The sequence below is a fragment of the Suncus etruscus genome, chromosome 13 (genome assembly GCF_024139225.1).
Source record: "Suncus etruscus isolate mSunEtr1 chromosome 13, mSunEtr1.pri.cur, whole genome shotgun sequence".
Taxonomy (NCBI): domain Eukaryota; kingdom Metazoa; phylum Chordata; class Mammalia; order Eulipotyphla; family Soricidae; genus Suncus; species Suncus etruscus.
Genome location: NC_064860.1, coordinates 28,801,375 through 28,824,963, shown reverse-complemented (window position 1 = coordinate 28,824,963; position 23,589 = coordinate 28,801,375). Strand labels below are relative to the sequence as shown.

The 23,589-nt window shown below is 37.0% G+C and overlaps 1 protein-coding gene across 1 annotated transcript in view; it reads right to left on the bottom strand.

The window, feature by feature from the left end:
- The window catches only part of SEC22A (SEC22 homolog A, vesicle trafficking protein), a 73,191-nt gene that overhangs the window by 1,884 nt on the left and 47,718 nt on the right, over nt 1–23,589 (bottom strand). The window contains exon 6 of the mRNA XM_049785929.1: nt 14,165–14,230. Coding sequence (XP_049641886.1) covers nt 14,165–14,230 — 66 coding nt within the window. The remainder of the gene's footprint in view (nt 1–14,164; nt 14,231–23,589) is intronic.

Here is a 23,589-nt window from a genome sequence, read left to right as displayed (position 1 = left end):
ATTATGCCAGGGACAGAATCCAGGTGGATGACATGCAAGGCAAATACCCCTCCTGCTATACTTATCACTCCAGCCCGCAGCTATGTCTCTTAAAAAAACTAAAGCAGTAGTTGATTTTTACCCCATTTTATTACTTTACTTTTCTCTTCCTCAAACAAAACCACATAACTTGAACTATCTAGTCCCGCCTCCAATTAGAGGGGGCAGTAATGGAGGTACCAAGATCAAACAGTTATAAGACCACTAAGTAATAATCTAGACACAGAGGGGGATCATGCATTCTAGCAGCCCCTGGGGGAAGAGTGGAGGATATGGGAGGCAGATTGGGAGTGGATGTGGGAGGAGGACAATTCGGTGGTGGGAATTCCCCTGATTCAATGTAAATATGTACCTGGAGTATTACTGTGAATGATATGTAAGTCACTATGATTAAAATAAAAATTATATTATTAAAAAAACCCAGAAAAAAAATGAAGCAGAGGGATCAGATAAATGGTTCAAATTGTATAGATATGTGAAGCTCATAGTTCAATCCCCGATACTGCATGGTCCCCAGAGTAATTAATGCATGGTGTGGATTTCATGATCTCTATTACCACCAGGCCATCTCCCTCCTAGGACTATTCAACAAAGCGCGATAGTGCGGAAAGGTGCTTCCATCCCTTGCTTCGGCCAAACCCAGGCCTGTTATCACACACAATCCCCCAAGCAGTGACAGGAGTAATCCCTGAGCATGGGTGGGTATGTCTCCAAAACCAAAATACAAAATAAACAAACAAATAAAATAAAAAAAACAATGCTAGAAGAGCTACTTGTTCTTGTTATTGCAACTCTTTTATTCATTTTATTTATTCATTTATTTTTGCCAAACCCTATTTACTCTTGGCTCTGTGCTCAGAAAACCATATATATTACTGGACATCATACTGGGATTGGTCACAAGCTAGGTAATGTCATAATCCCATAACCCGTGTACTTCACATTCCTTCTAATATTTTAAGTAAATATTTCACTTGTGGACCAGAATCAAAGTACAGTGGGTAATGGGGTTTGTCTTGCATGAGGCCAACCTGGGTTTGATCCTCAGCACTCAGTATGGTTCCCTGAAACTGCCAGGAGTGATCCTTGAGCACAGAGCAAAGAATAAGTCTGAGTACTACCACGTATGGTCAAAACCAATTTTCTTTTTAAACTTGTGATTTTCTAAGGGCTTTGAAAAAAATAACAGTTTACCTCAAATTGCTTAGCTACAAAGACAAGTAATCTTTGCAAAATATCTAAAATTACAACCTCAATTCAATGACCAAATATATCAACATGCTTCTTGACTAATATGAGATATGCATCTTACTATACTGCATAGAACTACCACTGAAATAACCTGCATGCAATCAGGAAACAGATACAGATTGCATATCATTCTATATATGCTTATCTGCCTGAATGATTAAAAAAAAATGTCAGGGACAGGTGAAAGATTTCAAAAGAGTAGAGCAAATACACTGCATGCAAAAGATCTGGATTTATTCCCAAGAACAACACGGTGGGCCTGAGCAATAGCACAGCAGTAGGGCATTTGCCTTGCACGTGGCCGACCCGAGACAGACCTCGGTAACAATCCCTGGCATCCCATATGGTCCCCCCCAAGCCTGGCAGGAGTGATTTCTCAGAGTAGAGCCAGGAGTAACCCGAGCACGGCCGGGTGTGGCCCCCAAACCACACACATACAAAAAGAACATGGTTTCCTGAACAATGTGCCAGGAGTAGGCCCCTGAGCATTGATGGGTGTACTCCTCAACTTCCATCAAAGAGCGAAAGAATCACATTATTAAAAAAAACACATAAATCAAAATAGAACAACAAAAGGGCTAGGAGATATGAATGGGAGATATAAATGATATACAGAACTTAACATATGCATATAAACTTGGATCAAGGGAAAATAGCTATAAGAGTTTAAAGGTCACTGAAATAATATGAATATGAAATCTATGAGAAAATAGTAGATCAATGCTAAATTTCTTATGTGTGATAATGGTATTGTTACATTGAAACAAAATGAATGAGGGAAATACTATATATTATATAAGAAATATTTAAGAAATATATTACATAGAATCTATCTTATATGCATCGTATATATAATATTATATTATATATAATATGATATATCATACATATTAAATATTACATTGTGCAGTTATATATAATATACAATATAATATATTGTATATTGTATAATCATATAATGTAATATTACATATAATTATTTAATGTAGAATTATATGTTACCTATTATATAATATTATAGATCACTATAGAAGGGTGCCTTTATTCTTTGAAGATACAAATTAAATTTTTTGAATGAAAGCATAATTTCAGTAACTTTTTAGAGACTAGACAGTGCAAAGATAGAACTGATAGGGCTTCTGTTGTACATGGCCAACCTAGATTCTATCCACAACACCCTATATGGTCCCCCAAACCCCTCAGGAGTGATTCCTGACCACAGAGCCAGAAGTAAGACCTGAGCACTGCTGAATGTGGCCAAAAATAACAAAAACAAATTAAAAAAACAAAAACAGTGACTACCATGATCCCTATGTAAGAGACCCTGACCCTGAGGCCATGGCTAAGGGAGGGGGGGGGGCACTGGGCTCGAAAGACCTTGGCTGCCTATACCCCCACAATTGTCATAAGGCACTTGAGAAGTTGATAGGGGTCCAGGCATAAATTGCTTCTCTTATTTGAGACATAACTTCACTAATAACCTTTCTTTGAGTCCCTCATAAGACCACTGATTTCTGTAAACCAGCCCCCATCACAAGCAGTTGTGTATGCTCAAGCAATTCTTTACTTATAGTCTTTTATTTATTTATTTTTGGATCCAGTGATGCTCAGGTGTTACTCCTGGCTGTGTGCTCAGAAATCGATCCTGGCTTGGGGGGACCATATGGGATGCCAGGGATTGAACCGTGGTCGTCCTGAGTTAGCATGTGTAAGGCCAACTCCCTACCACTTGCACTATCACTCCAGCCCCGAGAACTAACAGTTTTAAAGGTCAATTATGATGTCTTGTTAAGAAATTTAATATGTGTCCTACCCTAACTCACAACAGACAGAATTTCAACCTCACTTCTGAGTGTCTGATCTTTGTTTCCCATCACCGACTTCATGCATCCACCTTCCTGAAGAGGAACCCCATGAATTCCCTTATTGTCCAGACCAAGCAGGCTATGACAAGTGACTTTTAGGAATTTCTGCTTCTGAGGAATTGCAGTTGATACAATTTTCCCTAAGCCTAAAAACAAAAGGTGGAGACAAGACAGACAAAGAATTATGAGATGAGAGGAATGACGACACTGAGGCCTCTCACCTAAATTTTACTTGTGGTCTCATATATCTCACATTTAAAGATAAAACTAGACACTAAAAATATCAACTGATAAAGGTCAACAACAAAAATAAGACCCACAAAAATCTTAGTAAAAAGAAAGGAGGACCTTAGAAGACAGAAATTTTTTTTTTTTTTTGGTTTTTGGGCCACACCGGGCAGTGCTCAGGGGTTATTCCTGGCTGTCTGCTCAGAAATAGCTCCTGGCAGGCACGGGGGACCATATGGGACACCGGGATTCGAACCAACCACCTTTGGTCCTGGATCGGCTGCTTGCAAGGCAAACACCACTGTGCTATCTCTCCGGGCCCAAAGTTACTCTATCTTTTTTTTTTTTTTTTTTAGTTTTTTTTGGTCACACCCAGCGGTGCTCAGGGGTTACTCCTGGCTATCTGCTCAGAAATATCTCCTGGCATGCACGGGGGACCATATGGGACACCGGGATTCGAACCAACCACCTTTGGTCCTGGACCGGCTGCTTGCAAGGCAAACGCCGCTGTGCTATCTCTCCGGGCCCAGACAGAAATTTTTGACAAAAACTATTTGATCAGGGTATGGAGAGATAGTACAGTGGGAAGGGTGTTTGGCAGCATGTGGCTGACCCAGGTTCTATCCCTGGCATCCCATATATCTCCCCGAGTCCACCAGGAGTGATTCCTGAGCTCAGAGCCAGAAGTAAACCTGAGCACCGCTAGGTGTGGTCCCAAAACCAAAATAAACAAACAAAAAAACTACTTCAACCCACACACAAATACCTCAAATGATAAAACCTAACCACACCCACACCATCAAAGGTCACATGTGTAGGAAGTCTATAGTAAGGTGAAGCTGCTTCAAAGAAGGTATAACCTCCAAGAAGGCAAAGTAAACTTCTAGGCCTTTGCTTCCAACTGAAAGGTCTAAAATCAGTGATGTTCTACTCCATGGAAGTCTTTGCACAGTCATCTCTATTCAGCACTAACAAGGTAATAGGTCTTTCATTAGAAACCACAAATATCAGGAAAGAATAGAACATTTTCCAAGTGCTGAAATAAAAGGCCATTAATCCAGAATCTTAAAATAAAATATTCTTTAGAAATAAATGGGAAAGGGGCCAGAGCGATAGCACAGCGGTAGGGCATTTGCCTTGCACGCAGCTGACCCAGGATGGACCTCAGTTCAATCCCTGATGTCCCATATGGTCCCCGGAGCCAGGAGCAATTTCTGAGAGCAGAGCCAGGAGTAGCCCCTGAGCATCACTGGGTGTGGCCCAAAGACTGATAAATAAATAAATAAACCAACAAAATCAAGGGGAAAAATAAGACACTCTCAAAAGAAAAGGACAAACACATATACTAAATAATGGCTAATGGAGATTCTCTACACAGAAAGCAAACAGTCAAATATATCACCTAAGCTTCCATTTGAATAATCTAGAAAAAGGAGAGTCCAAAAAACCTAAAAGCAAACATGAGAAACTAATAAAGATTAGGAAACAAATAATGAAATTAAACATTTAATACACACACAAACACACACAGTAAAAGCAGGCTCTTTGATCAATGAAACTAAAAAGTAAGCATGGAAAAAAGAGAGCACAAATTACCAATATGACAAATGAGAAAATGAGTGTTATGCAGGTCCTACAGACATTAGAAGGATACATGATAACCAATTAACTTTACAAAGATGAATTTGATAATAATAAAATGGGTCACCTACTCATAAAACAAAGTACCATTCACCCATAAAAACCTATTTAAGTAGTTCTACTTCATTGACATTGAATTTTAAATATTATATATAGTAATTAAAAGTATGTGGTACTGGCTAAAGTCACACACAAAGATCAATGGGACAAAATACAGAACCCAAGTAGGGAAGAAAAGAGAAGAAAAAAAATATAGAATCCAAAAATAGACCTGATGTTTTTTATTCTGAGGATCCAACAGCAATTCACTGAAAAAGGATAAAATAGCGCCAACAATGGTGCTAGAGCAATAGGTTATCCATCACTGGCAAAAAAGAAAGAACAAAATATCATGAACTTAAAACAGTGGAATTATAATTAGAGTAAACTAAAAAATTTCTGCACAATAGAAAAATTGTCATTAAAATAAAAAGACATCATACTACAATTCTCCTAAGACAAGATATTAAATTAGAAAAAGTCACAAAAGGTTAGAATCTAAACTATGTAAATATTTCATAGAACTCAACAAGAAAAAAATAAACCCCATCTCAAAATAGATGGATTAAAAAGGCACTTCAGACGAAGAAAGGCATTCAGATGGCTCTAAGGCACATAAAAACAAAAGTCGGAGTGGTAGCGCTTCGGTGAGGAGTTTGCCTTGCACATGGCTAACCTAGGACAGACCGAGGTTCGATCCCCCTGGCATCCCATATAGTCCCCCAAGCCAGGAGTGATTTCTGAGTGCATAGCCAGGAGTAACCCCTGTGCATCACTGGGTGTGGCCCAAAAACAAACAAAAAACAAAAGCTCATTATTGGGGGCTTGGTTCAATGGCAAATGCATTTGACTTCCAAGTGTGAGGATATGAGTTCAATCCCTAGTACCACTTACATATGCAGAGCACAGTGCTAGCAGCTCAGCTATTTGGACCCATGGCACTACAACAAAGTGTATGACCTTAGGTGTACCCAGGCCAGGCCTCTGTGAACACCAAAACTAAAGTGTAATACTGCCTATAAGCACTCCACTAAATATTGTGTGAGTATAGTAGCCAGGTATGATCTCTGGAAAGCATATTGTGGGTACTAGAAATAAAGCATGGTACCTCCAGTAAGCAAGCACTGCAACCATATGCAGGAACCCCCATAAATGAGTTCAACTCCCTGGCAAATACAGGTTCAAACATCCAAATTAAAAGTGTGCACCCACCTCAAGCATCATGGCCAAATGTACAAACACTGCAACTAGATGCATAACATACCCGCTCACCTGTAAGAACCATAACCAAAAAAAGTGTGTGACCTCTAGTTATAAACACAATAATAATAATGATAAAGGAAAACAAACTCATTATCACTGTATCAGGATAACAAAAAAGCACAACTGAGGTACCATCTCACAACAGTAAAACATATATCACAAAGACCAGAAACAAGAAGTGCTGTCAGAGATATGGATAAAAAGGAATCTTCATATACTGCTGGTAAATTATTCCCACCTCTATGAAAAACTATATGTCTATTTCTCAAAAGAAACCTTTATACAGAACTGCCATCTGATCTTGCAATTTTACTCTTGGGTATATACCCAAAGAACATTAAAAACAAACACTAATCCATAAAGGTATTTGCACATCTATAATCACTGCAGTACCAATTACAACAGAAAAAAATATAGAAACAATGCAAGTGTCCAACAACAGATTAATGACAAAAGAAAACATGGTATGTCTCTACAGTAGACTACTACTCAGATAAAAGAAAAAATAAAATCTTGCCTTTTGCTACATATGGATGGAAGTAGGAGACATGTAAACAAATTAAGTCAGAAGAAAAAATGAATAATTAACAGGTGATCTTACTCATGGTAATAAGTAAAACAAGGAAATAGTGTAAAATGAAAACAAGCTCTTTGACTCTTGACCACCTACCCCAGATTATCAAAGTGTGTGGGGTTTAGGAGAATGCACTGAAAAGATGGAGGATATCCAATGAATTATGGTAGAGGATATCAGCACTTTGGAAGTGAACATGGTGGAGTAGCATCATGCCACCAAAATAGGTTCTTGTATAAGAGAGCTACCTCAAAAACAACCACAATTAAGTCAAAGCTTGGAGATTGAAAACAGAGATCATGAACTTAAATGCAAACCATAAAACATCTTAAGAAAACACACGAGAAAGCTTCAGAACCTAGAGGTAGGCGGAGTTCTAGATTTGAAAACCACATACATAATCCATAAAAGATCAAACTGAAACTAAAAATTAAAAATTATGCTCTGGGCCAGAGAGATAGCACAATAGCAGGGCGTTTGCCTTGCATGTGGCTGTCCTGGAGGAACTTGGTTCAATTCCCAGCACCCCATATGGTCCCCAGCCTGCCAGGGGTGATTTTTGAGTGCAGAGCCAAAAATAAACTCTAAGCACCACTGGGTATGGCCCAACAACAAACCAACCAACCAACCAACCAACCAACCAATCAATCAATAAAGTTAAAAAAAATTTGCTCTACAAAAGACAGTTCAAACAGTGAAAAGTTAAGCTTAAATAGAGAAGATAATTGTAAACTACACCTACACTGTATAATGCCATTTTCATCAACAATAAAACACATAAATATAGTGATTTCTCTATATAGCCAAGGTGTACAATGAACATCTTTACCACTTAAGTTTATATAGGAACTCAAATGATATCCATACATCACAATGTTACCCTAAAGATACATTCTTCAGATAAGTTTCAATCATTAGTAATATATGACTGTGGTATCTAGAATAAACAGTAAAATATAATCCAATCAAAAATAGAAAAAAGACATAAACATACATTTCACCCAAGAGCATATATGAATGAAAAATTAGCATAAAATGACATTGAATTTGCCTTTAGAGAAAAGCAAATTATATCTAGTAGAGAATGCAAAATAAAAAAAATCATGAAAATACCAAATGCTGCTAAGGATACAGATAAACGGAATCATTCTCAAAATTCTTTTGGGAATATAAAAATGTTACACTACCCTGAAAAAACTCTCTTAATAAGCAAGTAACTATCAGGTGTCCCAGCAATTGTACTCTTGGGCACTTATTTCAGAGACATAAAAAGACTTTAATGTTCATACAAAAATCTATATATGAACGTTATAGCAGCTTTGTTAATAATGGCCTTATACAGGAAACAACTCAGATGTCCTTCAACTGAATTAACATTAAACTGTGCTGAATCCATATAAAGACATACATTCAGCAATAAAATAAACCAAAAGTATATTTGCAACCTAGATAAATTTTCAGAAAATTCTGCTGAATTAAAAATTGATTATAAAAGGTTACCTACTATATAAATTTATAAAATATACACAGAAATTCCTATTAGTGAACACATCAGTGATCACCAGTAAAGGATGGGGCAGGAAGGAATGTAGAAAAGAAGTTTTAGGGGCCATTGTACTAATGATGTACTAGATATGATTGCATCAGCAACTATATATCCTGATTATAATATTGTAGTAAGTCTTTAAGATAATACCAATAGGGAAAACCAGGTAAGGGTTAAAGAGACCCTCTTTTACTACTCAAGGTATGCTTATGTCTCAAAACGAAAGCTTTACTAAAACTTTAAACATATTTCTCCACAATTTATAACACATTACATACATAGATGTTATATACATATACAAAAGAAGAAATAAAAACAAGTGTAAAATGTTAACAATGGATGAATGACTCTACGTGTATTAAGTCTAAGTATTTCTGTCAGTATCAAAGTTTTCTTTATTTTTTTTTGTCTTTTTTTTGGGGGGGGGCACACCCAGGGCACTAAGGGGTTACTCCTGTCTCTGCTCCCAGAAATCTCTCCTGGCTCGGGGGACCTTATATGATGCCAGAAACCAAATCCAAGTCTATCCGGGGTCAGCAGCGTGCAAGGCAAACGCCCTACCACTGTGTTACCATTATGACCCAGTATCAAAGATTTCAATATATATCAGAAAGGGAAAGGAATAGATTCTAGTTTCTACACAAATCCTTTGACTGACTGAAATGTTCCCTATCAAACCATCATTCCTATTTGGCTGAGCTCTCTGCTTCTATAAAGATCCATAGCCTTGAGAAAAAAACAATCTACACAGTAGTAGCTTTTGAAGCCTGAACTGAAGGGGATTAAAAGATATCTTTACAATTAGAGATAGAGCATGCTATATAATCAATCAATTTTTGTTGTGGAAAACCATTATCAATTTTATTGGCATAGGCAATTTTATGCCTATCAACATAAAGGAAACAATTTCCATTTTTTTTAAAGCATGACTTTATTTACTTTTCTCACCTAAAAGGACTCAGTGACACTACTCCACCATGAGGCAATCCTCAGAAGTATTTAATGGTCTCTAAAAGAATTCTCAGGAATCCTTTTATTGCTATCTAACAGAGGTGGGCTATCTACAGGTAAAAGCACTCGCTCTAGAGTTACAAAGATCTCAAGAACTATCTAAGTTTAAGAAAAATAAGAATGTATAAGGGAAATAGAAAGCCTGTCTAGAGTACAGGTGGGGGCGGGGCGGGGAGGAGGGATATTTGGGACATTAGTGGTGAGAATGTTGCACTGGTGATGGGGGGGAGGGGTGTTCTCTTATATGACTGAAACCCAAGCACAATCATGTTTGTAACCAAGGTGTTTAAATAAAAAATATTATTAAAAAAAGAAAAAAAGAAATGGAAGCACAGCTAAAAATAAACAAAGACCCATCTTTTAAATTAAAATCTTACCTAAAAATAAAAATAAATTTTGGGGAACAAAAAAAATAAAAAATAAAAAAATAAATTAAATTCATATTTAGAAAACTTTGTGGTCATTAAAATAAAAATATTTTATTATTTGTCATCATTCATCAGTGCACTTATGAGGCTTTCTGAAAAGGTGATGTAGAAAAACTATCTTTCCTTTATAAAACTTATGTATAATTCCAAATGTGTTATTAATGTTTGAATTTTTATGAAAGGAAGGCTTAAGTATAGAAGTGTTAATATAAAGACTTAATGAAATAGAAAGTGTGATATTTCATTTTCTTATTTCTCCAGTAATAGTTTGTTCATTAGATTATTTGTGGTGGATATGTAAGATTAGAAATTTGGATTATGTAGAGTGATCTTTGTTCGGATCTAAAAGTGACTAACACTGACATTCCCTTTAACAATTTTCTGAAATAAACTGTTATGTATTATATTAATAAAAATTTTTCAGAAGAAAAAAATATATAAGATAGTATGGTAATAATATCCAGAAACAATAGAGATGAGAAGTAGGAGGACCATTCCATGGTAGGAAGCTTGCCACAAATAGTGGAGCTGTATATATTAGGGTAGATAAGAGTCCACTATGACAATGAAAGTTGGAACTGATCACTCTGGACAAGAACTGGGTATTGAAAGGAGATAAAATGATATGCATGGTACCTCTTCAATAACAATATTGCAAACCAAAGTGTCTAAAAGGAGAAGAGAGAAAGAGAGAGAGATGTCTGCCCCCGAGGCAGAAAGGGGGTGGGGAACTGGGGACACTGCTGGAAGGAAATATGCACTGGAGAAGGGTGGTATAATAGCATGACTGAAATGCAAACATAAGCAATTTTATAACCACAATATAAATATAATAATAATAATAACGATCTGTTCAGGTTCCATGAAAAATGAGGATAAGTAGGATAAATGCAGAATTTTTGTGAGCATTTAATGCTGCACAAAATGTAAAAGGTCAATGATCAGCTAATGTAAAAGTTCAATACACTTTTCCTATTATTATTAGCATTTAATTCCTTAAGGAAAAATAATATATTGTATAAGAAGTTACTTTACACTGCGTTAGCAGCATATGAAATAATGCATAAAAATTCTAGAATCCAAAAAAAAATTCTAGAATTCTAGAATCGTATAGCATTACAACAATTATATAAATATAAGGATCCTCTTTAGAGACAGTATATGATATAGTGGAAAGAACCCAGCATTTAAGTAAGAAGACTCAGGGTTTAAGTCCTTACTTCCACTTATTGACTATGTGAATAGCTTACTTAGTATAGTATTGAAATGGATTCAGTTGTCTTATTTTTTAACGAGAAGGATGGGGCTGGAGAGTTAATGTAGCAGGTATTGCTTTACACAAAATCAACTTAAAGTTGATGATCCCTAGCAGCCTACATGGTCCCCCTAGCAGCCCCAGGAGTGATCCCTGAGCAGAGAGCCAGGAGTAAGCCCTGAGTACCATCTAAAAAGAAAAAAAGAAAAAAGAGAGAGAAAAATAGGATCAGAGAGATAGTACAGGGTTACGATGCAAGTCTTGCATACACTCTATGGTTAATCCCGGGTATCACATGATCCTCTGAGCATCACTAGATACAGTTTTGATTGTACCTGAGCACTGCTGGAGTGGCCTGGTAACCCTGGCAAGACCAGGTCCAGCAACACAGTATTCTAAGGACCTAGAATCATTACCTAGTTGGCTATGAATCAGTGGGAGGGACCTACAGGTCCCCTGCACATATTTTGGTTGCTACCCTCCCAAAATGAGATAAGTCAAGGAGATAACTCAAAGAATACATGCCTTGCAAAAGATTTTGAGTAGGAACCGTCTCACGACATTCCCCCTTCTCTGCTCAGCAGTGCAGGCCATGTGTGGTCCTGGTACTTGGCCTGCACTACTGAGCCAAGAATCTCTAAGAATATCCTTTGTATCTCCACAAGGGGAAGGCCCTATAGAGGAAAATAAAAATAATATCCCTGTGTGACAGGATTTTAGAAAAGTAAGTAGAAAATCTGTGCATGAACTAAAATTAAGTACAATTAAGGGATTAAAAAACTGAACCCCTAAAATTAAATGTTCTAAGAATCTTAACATAAAAGTCAAGTACGTAGATAAAAAAAATTTCCCAGGGGCTAGAGCAATAGTATAGTGGGTAAGAGCACTTGCCTTACATGCAGCTGCCCAGGTTCAATTCTCAGCATTCATATGATCCACAAAGAACTTCCAGGAGTAATTCTTGAGTGCAAGGCCAGGAGTAACCCCTGAGTGCAACTGAGTGTGACCCCAAAACCAATAATTACTCATAACGTTTAAAAGAAAAAATATTTTTGGTTTTTGGGCCACAACTGGTGACGTTCAGAAATCGTTCCTTGCTTGGGGTACCATATGGGACATGGGGGATAGAACCGCTGTCTGTCCTATGTTAGCATTTGCAGGACAGATGCCCTGCCGCTTGCACCACCGCTCCGGCCCATAAAGTTTAAAATTTTTATGCTAAAAAAATGGGGCCGCTAGAGGTAAGGTGTCTCTGCCTTGCAAGTGCTAGCCAAGGAAGGACCGCGGTTCGATCCCCCGGTGTCCCATATGGTCCCCCAAAGCCAGGGGCAATTTCTGAGCACTTAGCCAGAAGTAACCCCTGAGCATCAAATGGGTGTGGCTCAAAAAAAAACAAAAATAAAAAATTTTTATGTTAAAATATAAGTTAGAGAAATAAGTCACTTAGAAAAGTTAGGATGGGGCTGGAGCGATAGCTGTAGTAGGAGGATGTTTGCCTTGCACACGTCTGACCCAGGACGGACTGCAATTTGCTCCCCTGAAGTCCCATATGACCTCCCAAGCCAGGAGTGATTTCTGAACGCATAGCCAGAAGTGACTCCTGAGCGTCACTGGGTGTGGCCCCCCCAAAAAAGTTAGGACTTGTCTAGTCCAAAAATATTATTTAGATTTGGGGGGGTTAGGACACCCAGCAGCGCTCAGGGGTTACTCCTGGCTCTACACCCAGAAATTACTCCTGGCAGGCTCGGGGACCATATGGATGCCGGGATTGGAACCACAGTCCTTCTGCATGCAAGGCAACTGCCCTACCTCCATGCTATCTGTCCAGTCCCAAGCAAAGACACTATTTATATTTGAATAATTTAACAGGTATTAGTTGTATTCCACTCCAAAGAGATTCTTTCTTGGAATGCAAGACTATCTCCATATTAACTATATGCAAAAATCTCCCCTCCTTAACTCTTCTGTCTTCAAGTCCTAGATAGTTATCAATACCTTAAGCCACCCCACTCCCTGACCCTATTCTAAACCTCTGCCTACTTTTACTTTGTGAGAGTTTAGACGCTCACTAACTTCTGCCTGAAGTCATGGAATCACTGAAGAAAGGAAATCTCTAACTTCTTCTCTCTTTCTCTCTCTCTCTCCTCTTCTCTTCTCTCTCCTCTTCTCTTCTCTCTCTCCTCTCTCTCTCTATTCTATTCTTTTCTCTCTTCTCTCTCTCTCTCTCTCTCTCTCTCTCTCTCTCTCTCTCTCTCTCTCTCTCTCTCTCTCTCTCTCTCTCTCTCTCTCTCTCTCTCTCTCTCTCTCTCTCTCTCTCTCTCTCTCTCTCTCTCTCTCTCTCTCTCTCTCTCTCTCTCTCTCTCTCTCTCTCTCTCTCTCTCTCTCTCTCTCTCTCTCTCTCTCTCTCTCTCTCTCCTCTCTCTCTCCTCCAGTTCATACTACTCATTGTGGCCAAATCCCAAAATCCAACTTTTGTTGTCCCTTTCAAAACCTTACCTCAAGCTATAAAATTCTCAGCCTAGTGAATAAGCAGACCATAGAGTTTGAATAAATAATCATCAGAAAATCTAGAAGTAGGGGGCTGGAGAGATAACATGGAGGTAAGGCGTTTGCCTTGCATGCAGAAGGATGGTGGTTCAAATCCCGGCATCCCATATGATCTCCCAGCCTGCCAGGAGCGATTTCTGAGCGTAGAGCCAGGAGTAACCCGTGAGCGCTGCCAGGCATGACCCAAAAACCAAAAAAAAAAAAAAAAAAAAAAAGAAAAGAAAAGAAAATCTAGAAGTAGCCACAGGAAGACTTCATATTAACTATATTGCAAACCAATACCTGCTATAGCCTCGCCCAGCATAGGAGAGGCTAACTTTAATATCACTGGATTCCTTCGCCACTCACTAAGTCACTTTTATGACTCAGAAAGTCATAAAGCTTCAGACTCAAAAAAGAAGCAATGACCTCAGACACAATTACTAGAACCATACCTGAAACAGAAAAAGGATGTTTTTGAAATGGGAGGGAACCTACCTGATAAAGGCAGGCTGCTGTTCCGAGGAAGAATGCAACAATGTAATTAAAATCCTCACCATCACTCTGTAAAAAAAAAAATTAAAAAATTTATTTTTCTGGTAGTAGCCCACTTCCCAAAAAATCCACTGGAATGGTTGTGGTGAGTTTTATGCGTAGTCAACGTTTTCATAGAGTGGTATTAAAAATTTCTCAAACATTTCATAATGGAAACATAAAGCATACACAAGAACAAGTAGTGTGAAGGCCATCACTTAAAGTCACTATATGGACAAACTTTACTATCTAGTAAGTGCCTCAATGAACTATCTAATAAAAAATTTTGATTTGATATAAAAATGAAAAGCTACTGTCCACTAGAGTGTGCTAAATCCCAAGAAAAGTCACATATGCTATATTAGAAAAAAAAAACAAAACAACCAGCAGAGACAGATCAAATGTACAATATTTCTTTGAAAAAGAAACTAATTAAGACATGTAATGAAAAATGTTCTTTTTTCTTAAATTATTTATTTAAGAACCATGGTTACAGAAATATTTATAGTTGGGTTTCAGGCATAGAATGTATACTACTCTTTACCAGTGCAACTTTCCCACCACCAATATTCCCCATTCCCCCGATCCCCACCTGTCTCTGGGACAGGCATTTGCTTCACTCACTCTTTCTCTCTCTCTCTCTCTCTCTCTCTCTCTCTCTCTCTCTCTCTCTCTCTCTCTCTCTCTCCTCTCTCTTTCTCCTCTCTCTCTCTTCTCTCTCTCTCTCCTCTCTCTTTCTCCCCTCTCTCTCTTCTCTCTCTCTTTCTCTCTCCTCTCTCTTTCTCCCCTCTCTCTCTTCTCTCTCTCTCTCTATCACTGTCATAGCAGCTGTCAGTGCAATAAGTGCTCTAACTTCACTCACAGCTCTTTGTGGCTCTTATCATGGGATGGTCCTCCTGCCCTTATCTCTATTGTCTCTGGATATTATTACCATATTATCATTTATTTCTCTTATATACCACAGATGAATGAGACTATTCTATGTTTATACCTCTCCCTCTGACTCATTTTACTCAGCATAATAATCTCCATGTCCATCCATGTATAGGCAGATTTCATAACTTCATTTTTCTATCGGCTGCATAGGATTACATTATGTAGATGTACCAGTTTATTTCGCCACTCATCTGTTGTTGTTGTTGGAAACCTGAGTTGTTTCCAGATTCTTTTTTATGTGTGGCATGTATATCTATTTTTAGTATCAGGGTGATGTTAGCTTCATAAAAAAACTATTTGGGTGTATTTCTGTTTTTTCAATTTCCTAGAAGAGCCTGAAAAGGATTGGCAGTAGGTCCGCTTTAAAGGTTTTAAATAATTCACTAGTGAATCCATCTGGACCTGGGCTTTTGTTTTTGGGAAGCCTTTTGGCTACCATTTCAATTTCCTCAATAGTGATTAGTCTGTTTTTCTATTCCTTTTTTTGGTTTTAGTGCCACAGCTGTCAATGCTGAGGGGTTAATCCTGCCTCTGCGCTCAGGAATATTCCTGGCAAAGCTCAGGGAACAATATGGGGTGCCAGGGATTAAACCCAGATCTGCTATGTGCAAGGCAAACTGTGCTATTGCTCTGGCCCCATTTTGGTTCTGACCTACCTTTATCACTTCTTTCAATGTTGTTGTTTTTTTAATTTGTATAAAGCATATCATAAAATAGAGGTAAAATTATTATATTGCTTTTTTCTAAGTAAGAATATTATATTTGGGCCTTATTTTTTTTAAATCTTTTAAATAATGAAAAATTCTACAAGACATTGGAGTCTCTCTTATGAGCATGTTTTCATAAAGTAATAGAAAGAGAAAAATCCTCTCCCTACTTATTACTGGAAAATAAAGCAGAATCCAGGCACAGGCCTGGGGCTTTATTTTAGTAAGAGACTCCTAAAATAGGAACCATTCATCTGTCTAGGGCATTTAAGTCAGAACCCCAGAGGCAGGGAAGGTCAATACATTTCCACTTTAATCATTCTAAGACTTTAAATAATAACTGCTGATTTTTTTTCTTTAGTATTTATTTTTTAGCTGACCATTTATACTGATTATAAAAGTTTCATCTTCATCTAAGGCTTTAATTCATTCTACTTGATTGTTTTTCTTTTGTTCCTTTTTTTAAAATACTTTTTCCAGTTATGAAAGTACATTTTCATTCATTTTAGGAATTCTACAGTCTGGAAAAAAAACTATTACAAAGAAACTCATATAACCCAAAGCACTACAACAGTAGAATTATTACTGTTTCATGCCTTTCTTTCCGATATTATTTTTAAAATATAAAATCTTTATTTAAGCACCATGATTACAAGCATGATTGTAATTGGGTTTCAGTCATAAACAGAACCCCCCCCTTCACCAATGCAACATTCCCACCACCAATACCCCCCTCCCTCATTCCCAACTCTTGCGCTGCTGGGTGTGGCCTAAAGCCAACCAACCAACAAAGCAAACAAACATAAAACCAACAATGATATATCATCCCATGCCACAGAGACTGGCACAAATCACTTAGAACAAGAACAACCACTGCTGGCGTAGATGTGGGAGAAAGGAACTCTCATCCACTGCTGGTGAGAATGCTGTCTAGTCCAGCTGTTTTGGAAAATACGAATATTCCTTAAAAAAAAAAAAAAGGACATTGAGCTCCCATATGATCCAGCAATACTACTTCTAGGGATATACTCTAGGACCATAAAAACACAACAATATGCTCTCTGAACTCCTACGTTCATAGCAGCACTATTTACAACAGCCAGAATCTGGAAACAACCCAGATGCTCAACAACATATGAGTGGCTAAAGAAACTGTGGTACTTCTATAGAAAGGAATACAATGCACTGTTGGAAAAAATGAAATCACAAATTTGCTTATATATAAATGGATTTGGAGACTATTATGTTGGGTGAAATAAGTCAGAGGGAGAAAGATAAGCACAAGATAGTCTCATGCAGATGTGAGATTTAAGAAAAATAAAAGACAGTATAATAATAATACCCAGAGATAATAGAGATCAGAGTTGTAAGGACTAGCCCATGATAACAAACATATCACAGTGATAAGTTCAGTTAGAGGAATAACTACACTAATAATCATCATGAGAACAATAGAGAGAAATACAATACCTGTCTGGAAGATAGGCAGGGGTTGGGGAGAGGTAGGAAATTTTGAAACAATAGTGGCAGAAAAGTTGTACTGGTACAGGGGGTATGCATTTTATGGCTGAAACCCAATTACATGTTTGTAATCATGGTGCTTAAATAAAGAAATTATTAAAAAAAAGAATATTCCATTTTTCCTATTTATCATATGCAAATTATTCCCAGTTTAGCATTATTCTAATTAAAATTACTTCAAGGTCGATCCTTAAAGAAACACAGGCAATAAAGCCCAATGTGATAAAAGTCATACATTATTAGGTGCCAATTCACAATAAACTTATTAACATTTTTAAACTCAGAACAGTTAGAAAATAAGTGAAAATAATCTAATTTACACATTACTGTGCAAGCAAATCAAGCTTGCCAACTTAAAAAGCATAATCATTGTAAACTTTCCTAATCTGAACTCAGATATAAAAATAACTTTTTATGTTATATATTTTAATAAATTCTTTGTTATCAAAGAAGCAGCTATTACTCTAGAAAAAAATGAAGTTGTGCTGAATCTTCAAACAGCATCACAATATATCAGAATGTTGATTCATGCCTGTTCTCAAATTTAAACATGCCTCAGGCACCCAGTTAAATAACTAAAACAGAAATGTGGCCATCATTTTTATAGCATTCGAAAAGAATATTAAATTATTAACATTCAAATAGAATGAACTTAAAATACACTACACATTTTCATCTAGACCTAAAACAATAACCCCTAAAGAGAGTCTTCATTTTAAAGTCAAGTTTAGAGAAATTGTGAGGTCACCTAATCTAAGCACAGTTTTTCTTTCTCCTCTATCACTTCCAGGATCTTAAAAACTTGCAGTTAACATCACACATGAGATGCCAAATATTGAACCTGGGTTGGAGCTTGCAAGGTACATACCTAACCTATTCTGCTATCTGCTAATACTCTGGCCCTCAATTTAATATTATATGTTAGGAATAAACTTGGAGTAGCCGTACTTGATTGGTCAAAGTAAGTCTTTCTCAAGTGACTGCTAAGTAGGCTTCCAGTATATGACCCTTAAACCTTTTTAATGTTTTGATGTTGACTGCAAATTCAAGTACATACATTTCCGAACTTCCACGGAGTTTGATACTTCTTAGGAGTTGAAGGATTATGTATTGGATTCCCAAAACAGTTTCTCCCTCCTTGTATATGTGTGGATTATTTCCTAGATTGACATTTGCTTCCAGACTTGCTTCTCCCTAGTGTTTTGACTTTAGAACTTGAAGATCAATTCTATAATAGGCAAGATTATGTTTAGCTTTGTGAGAACAGTCAAACTGTCTTTCAAAGTGACTGTACAATCTCTGCATACCTACCAACGTTTTATTTCTTGCCACACCAAATTTTTGTGTCCAATTCTCCCCACCTTGGTTTTTGGACTATAAAAGGTGGTTTTCAATGGCTATTTCTGGTTCTATGTTCAGGATTGACTCTTGACAGTGTACCTTACCTGCTGTACTATCTTTCAAGCCCCTACTGTGGTTTTATTTTTATTGGGTTGGGGTTAGGAGCGTAGGCTATACCCAGTAATGCTAGCTCTGCACTCAGGAATCACTCTTGGCGATGCTTGGGGGTGTTATATGGGATGCTGGAGATCAAATCCAGGTTGGCCATGTTCAAGGCAAGCGCCTTATCTGCTTCTACCTGCTTTACTATCTCTCAGGCCCTTCATCTTAATTATTATATAGCAAACAACCACAGTAGTAAATATTGAAAATTGTATAATGTCAGTTCTCTAACTTAGCTCTTTCGTTGTTGTTTGTGGTGCTCAGGGTTTACTCCTGGCTCTGCACTCAGCAGTCACTCCTATTGGGCTCAAGAAATCATATGTGAAAAAAAAAAAAAAAAGAAATCATATGTGGTGACAGGGATCAAAACCGGGTCAACTGCATGCAAGGCAAGTGCCCTAACCTTGGCCTCTGAAACTGCTCTTTTTCATCAGTATTATATTAGCTATTATGGATATTTTATCAATCCATATTAATTTAGGAATCACTTTGTTATTATAAACAACTTGGTGGAGTTTTGATTGGAATTATGTTCAATCTACAGATCAAGTTGGGAAGAACCATCATTTAACAATATTGAGTATTTTGACTTGGCTCTTAGTTTTATTTATATCTTGATTTCTTTAATTAGAGCTTACTAATTTCCTCACAGAAATTTTATAAATAATCTGTTATATTCTTGGGGCTGGAGAGATAGCAGAGCGATAAGGCTTTTGCCTTGCATACAGTCAATCTAGGACGAATGGTGGTTAGAATCTCGGCATCCCATATGGTCCCCCGTGCCTTCCAGGAGAGATTTCTGAGTGTCAAGCTAGGAGTAACCCCTGAGCACTACTGGGTGTGACCCCAAAACAACAATAACAACAAAATATGTTATATTCTTAAATACTTATTTTGCAAGTATCAATTTAAATGATATTTTGATTTTAGTTTCAAATTTTAATTACATATATAAAGCACATACTCATATCAAGTATTTGGTTTTTGTGTTAGCTTTGAATTCTGTGGTATTACTATAATCACTTGTTAGTTCTAAAAGTTTCTCATTTTTGAATTTCCTCCATAGATTATTATGTTATCTGTGATTAAGGTAGTTATATTTCCTCCTTCAGTCTGTATACCTTTTTTTTGTGTTTCTGTACCATATCTGGGTTGCTAAGGACTTAATCCAGGCTCTGTGCTGGCAAAGGAAACCATAAGGGGTGCTGAGGATTAAACCTGCGTTAGCTGCATGCAAGGCAAACACTCGACCTACTGTACTATGTCTCCAGCATCATATCTTTGAGTTTGTTTGCCCTACTATAATAATGTGTTAGATTTTATATCTGCATTTTTGATACAATGATTTATTTCTTCTATAGCTTATTAATGTAATGAATTACATTAACTTAGGTTTGAATGCTGAACTAGCCGTGCATATCTGATAGATTCCAATTGATTGTACATATGATTGGATTCAATTTTCCGATATTTTGTAAAATATTTTTACATCAATGTTCATAAGAGATTCTAGTTTGTAATGTTTTTTAAAATGTAACTAGGCTGAAAAATCTCACAACTATAAAGTAAGTTACATGTAAATAGTATTAGTTTAATTAGATAATTATTCTTCTGAAATGTAAAAAACCTTTAACTGCAACGAGGCAGATATTATTGATCAGAAGAACATAACCATTGAGGAATCATGGCTGGCATTAGTCATGTATAGCAGCTCAGAAACATGAAAAGCTGTAGTATATAGTAGTTTCTTTAATCTTGAAGCTGTGAATCAGAAAAAGGCAAGTACCAGTCTAGAAAAAGGAGAGATAGGAAGTTGAACACTTGAAATAAATTTTTTCTTCTAAGAGATTTTGTGAGACATGAAAACCTTGTCTTGAATTTTAATTTAACAGTAATGTGGTCTAGCGCAAGATTCCATAGCTCATGCATGATTTTTTAAGTTAAGAGTTGATAAGACTGGTATAAAAGCTCTTCTCTACTAAGTCCTGCTCTCTCCCTTTATTTCTCAATTTAATTGCAAAGAACCATACATGTTCCAAGGCTTTTATTTTCATTTTTTTTTTCATTTAATAGGGTCTACACTCAAGAGAACTAGAGTGCTGGAGGAGGAGGATAGGTCACAGCTGGCCATCCTTGGCCCTAGTAGGGCAAGCTTGATGGTTCAATGCCTGAGCCAGTACAGTACACCCAGGATGCAAAGTGCAAGGCAAGGAGTCAAGTTGTGTACATACAGAATAAACTCAGAGCTTCACATATGCTAGACATTTTATATTTATATCTTGAATTAACTCCTGAACCCTATCTGTACTTTTTTGAAACCACAGAATTTTAACCTTAGAATGTAGTACCTTTTTTGGCTAACATTAAATACAAATTATAATAAATAATAATAATAAATATATAAATAACTTGGTTTTTAATTAAAACAATATATTTTAATAGAAAAAATTGATATTTGTACATGAATAAAATCTCATATCCTTTACCAAAAATAGATACTACATATTTCTTTTGAGTGGGATGGTTGGGGACTATCGCCTCTGGTGCTTGGGATTATTCCTGGTGATCATGTAGTTCTAGAGATCCAATCTAGGCCTCCTGTATGTAAAACTCAGTCTATTGATAACTATCTCTCTGTACAAATACTACACATTAGCATACATTACTAAATTCTATTTTTTTAAGTATAAATCCTTGATCCTGGATTATAAAAAGCCATGGAGAGTGGGAAAGAAGGTGGCAGAATGAAAAGGGAGACTAATGATGACATAAAGACAATGCTGGACCCGGAGAGATAGCACAGCGGCGTTTGCCTTGCAAGCAGCCGATCCAGGACCAAAGGTGGTTGGTTCAAATCCTGGTGTCCCATATGGTCCCCCGTGCCTGCCAGGAGCTATTTCTGAGCAGACAGCCAGGAGTAACCCCTGAGCACAGCCGGGTGTGGCCCAAAAAACCAAAAAAAAAAAAAAAGACAATGCTGTAGGGACTGGAGTGATAGCATAGCAGTAGGGCATTTGCCTTGCACGCAGCTGACCCAGTATAGACCTGGGTTTGATCCCCGGCGTCCCAAATGGTCCCACACACAAGAAGTGATTTTAAGCGCAGTACCAGGAGTAACCACTGAGTGTCACTGGGTATGGCCCAAAAAACAAAAACCAAAAAAAAAAAAAAAAGACAATGGTGTAGTCTTGGGCATATTTGAGGTAGTGATGGGGTCGGAGAGGTGGTGCTAGAGGTAAGGAAGGACCGTGGTTCAATCTCCTGGCGTCCCATATGGTCCCCCAAAGCCAGGGGCAATTTCTGAGCATTTAGCCAGGAGTAACCCCTGAGCATCAAATGGGTGTGGCCCAAAAAACAAAAACAAAAAAAAATTAAAAATTAAAAATATTTGAGGTGGTGAGATCAATAACTTTCTACATTAATACCATAAACTTTAACAGTACTGTAACTATCTTACCTAAACCAAAACAAAGAGGAAAAAATTTTATTATATAACCATTGGCAAATGTAATCCATCTTAAGAGAAATAATCATTACATCTATCCTTCTTCATTTTGTAAGCAATGAACATGAAGAAGAGAAAGTAAAAAGAGCAATTCAAGGTCATAGAGCTAATGGGAGTGAACAGGAGCTACACAATTTCCTTTTTATTTCACAAAAATCAATCTTTACATATCTTCACTACCATTATTTCTATTATGCCAAATTAGAATTTTTAAAAAGAAAAAAGTATCGATCTTTCTATGAACAACCTCAAAATTACCTTTCTTTTTGTCTAACTGGCCCAAAATTAGGCTTCTACTGGAATAAAGTAACTGGCTAGAGATCAGAGGACAGAAGCCAAACTTCTGTCAGCTGAAAAGGAGTAAGGGATGCACCTGCAGACCAACCGGGAACCCGTGAAAAGCTACTGGCTTCACAGAACTGAGGACATTGGAGGGTACTCAGAATAGTATCTTTTCTAATGCTTCCTAAACTAGCAGAAGGTAAGTATTGTTCCCCATACTAACAGAAGCATTTGTAAATGAAATATAAAGCATTGCTAAATGCACTTTCATAATGGCATTCTAAGTTTAATGCTGACTTAAAAGAAAACTAACTTTAGTTATAGTGTATAGATAACTATATAGTTATAGTTACTTTATAGTATTGAACTGTCAAAAACTTTCTTCAGAGAAAGCTGTACAGTTATGGAATATGCTTAAAACTTAAGTTTCAAAAAGTTGACAAAAAGAATAAGGGAGAGTTTATTCTGATAGCTCAGAAAAAACTGAAAAAAAAAATCTCAACTGAAAAATAAAATGATCACATCTAAAGAAATATAAGTGGCTTCATAAGTAGGCAGGAACAAAGAAGGAAAAGAACAGATAAGTAGGAATACACAGACATGTGACCAAAAATTTCCCCTAGATATCCTCTTCTTTCTTTAACTCCTCTGTTTATTCAGATGTTTTCAGGTCCTGCTCACCCCTTTTCTACCTAGCTTCCTATCTCAACTCACAATTCAATTCTGCTCTTTCAAAATCTTTCTACTTGGCAATTATTTATGAATTTCTTGACTTCCCAAATTCAACTCTAGGTGCTGAAACTGTGGGGCTCATATCACACATATGTTCGTGTCCCTGAGTAATAAATAAAATGTATGAATCAAATGAAGAAAAGAAGCCAACTCAATTCAGTTTTAGGAGTTTAAGGTATAAAGAATACAATAAGAAAATGGAT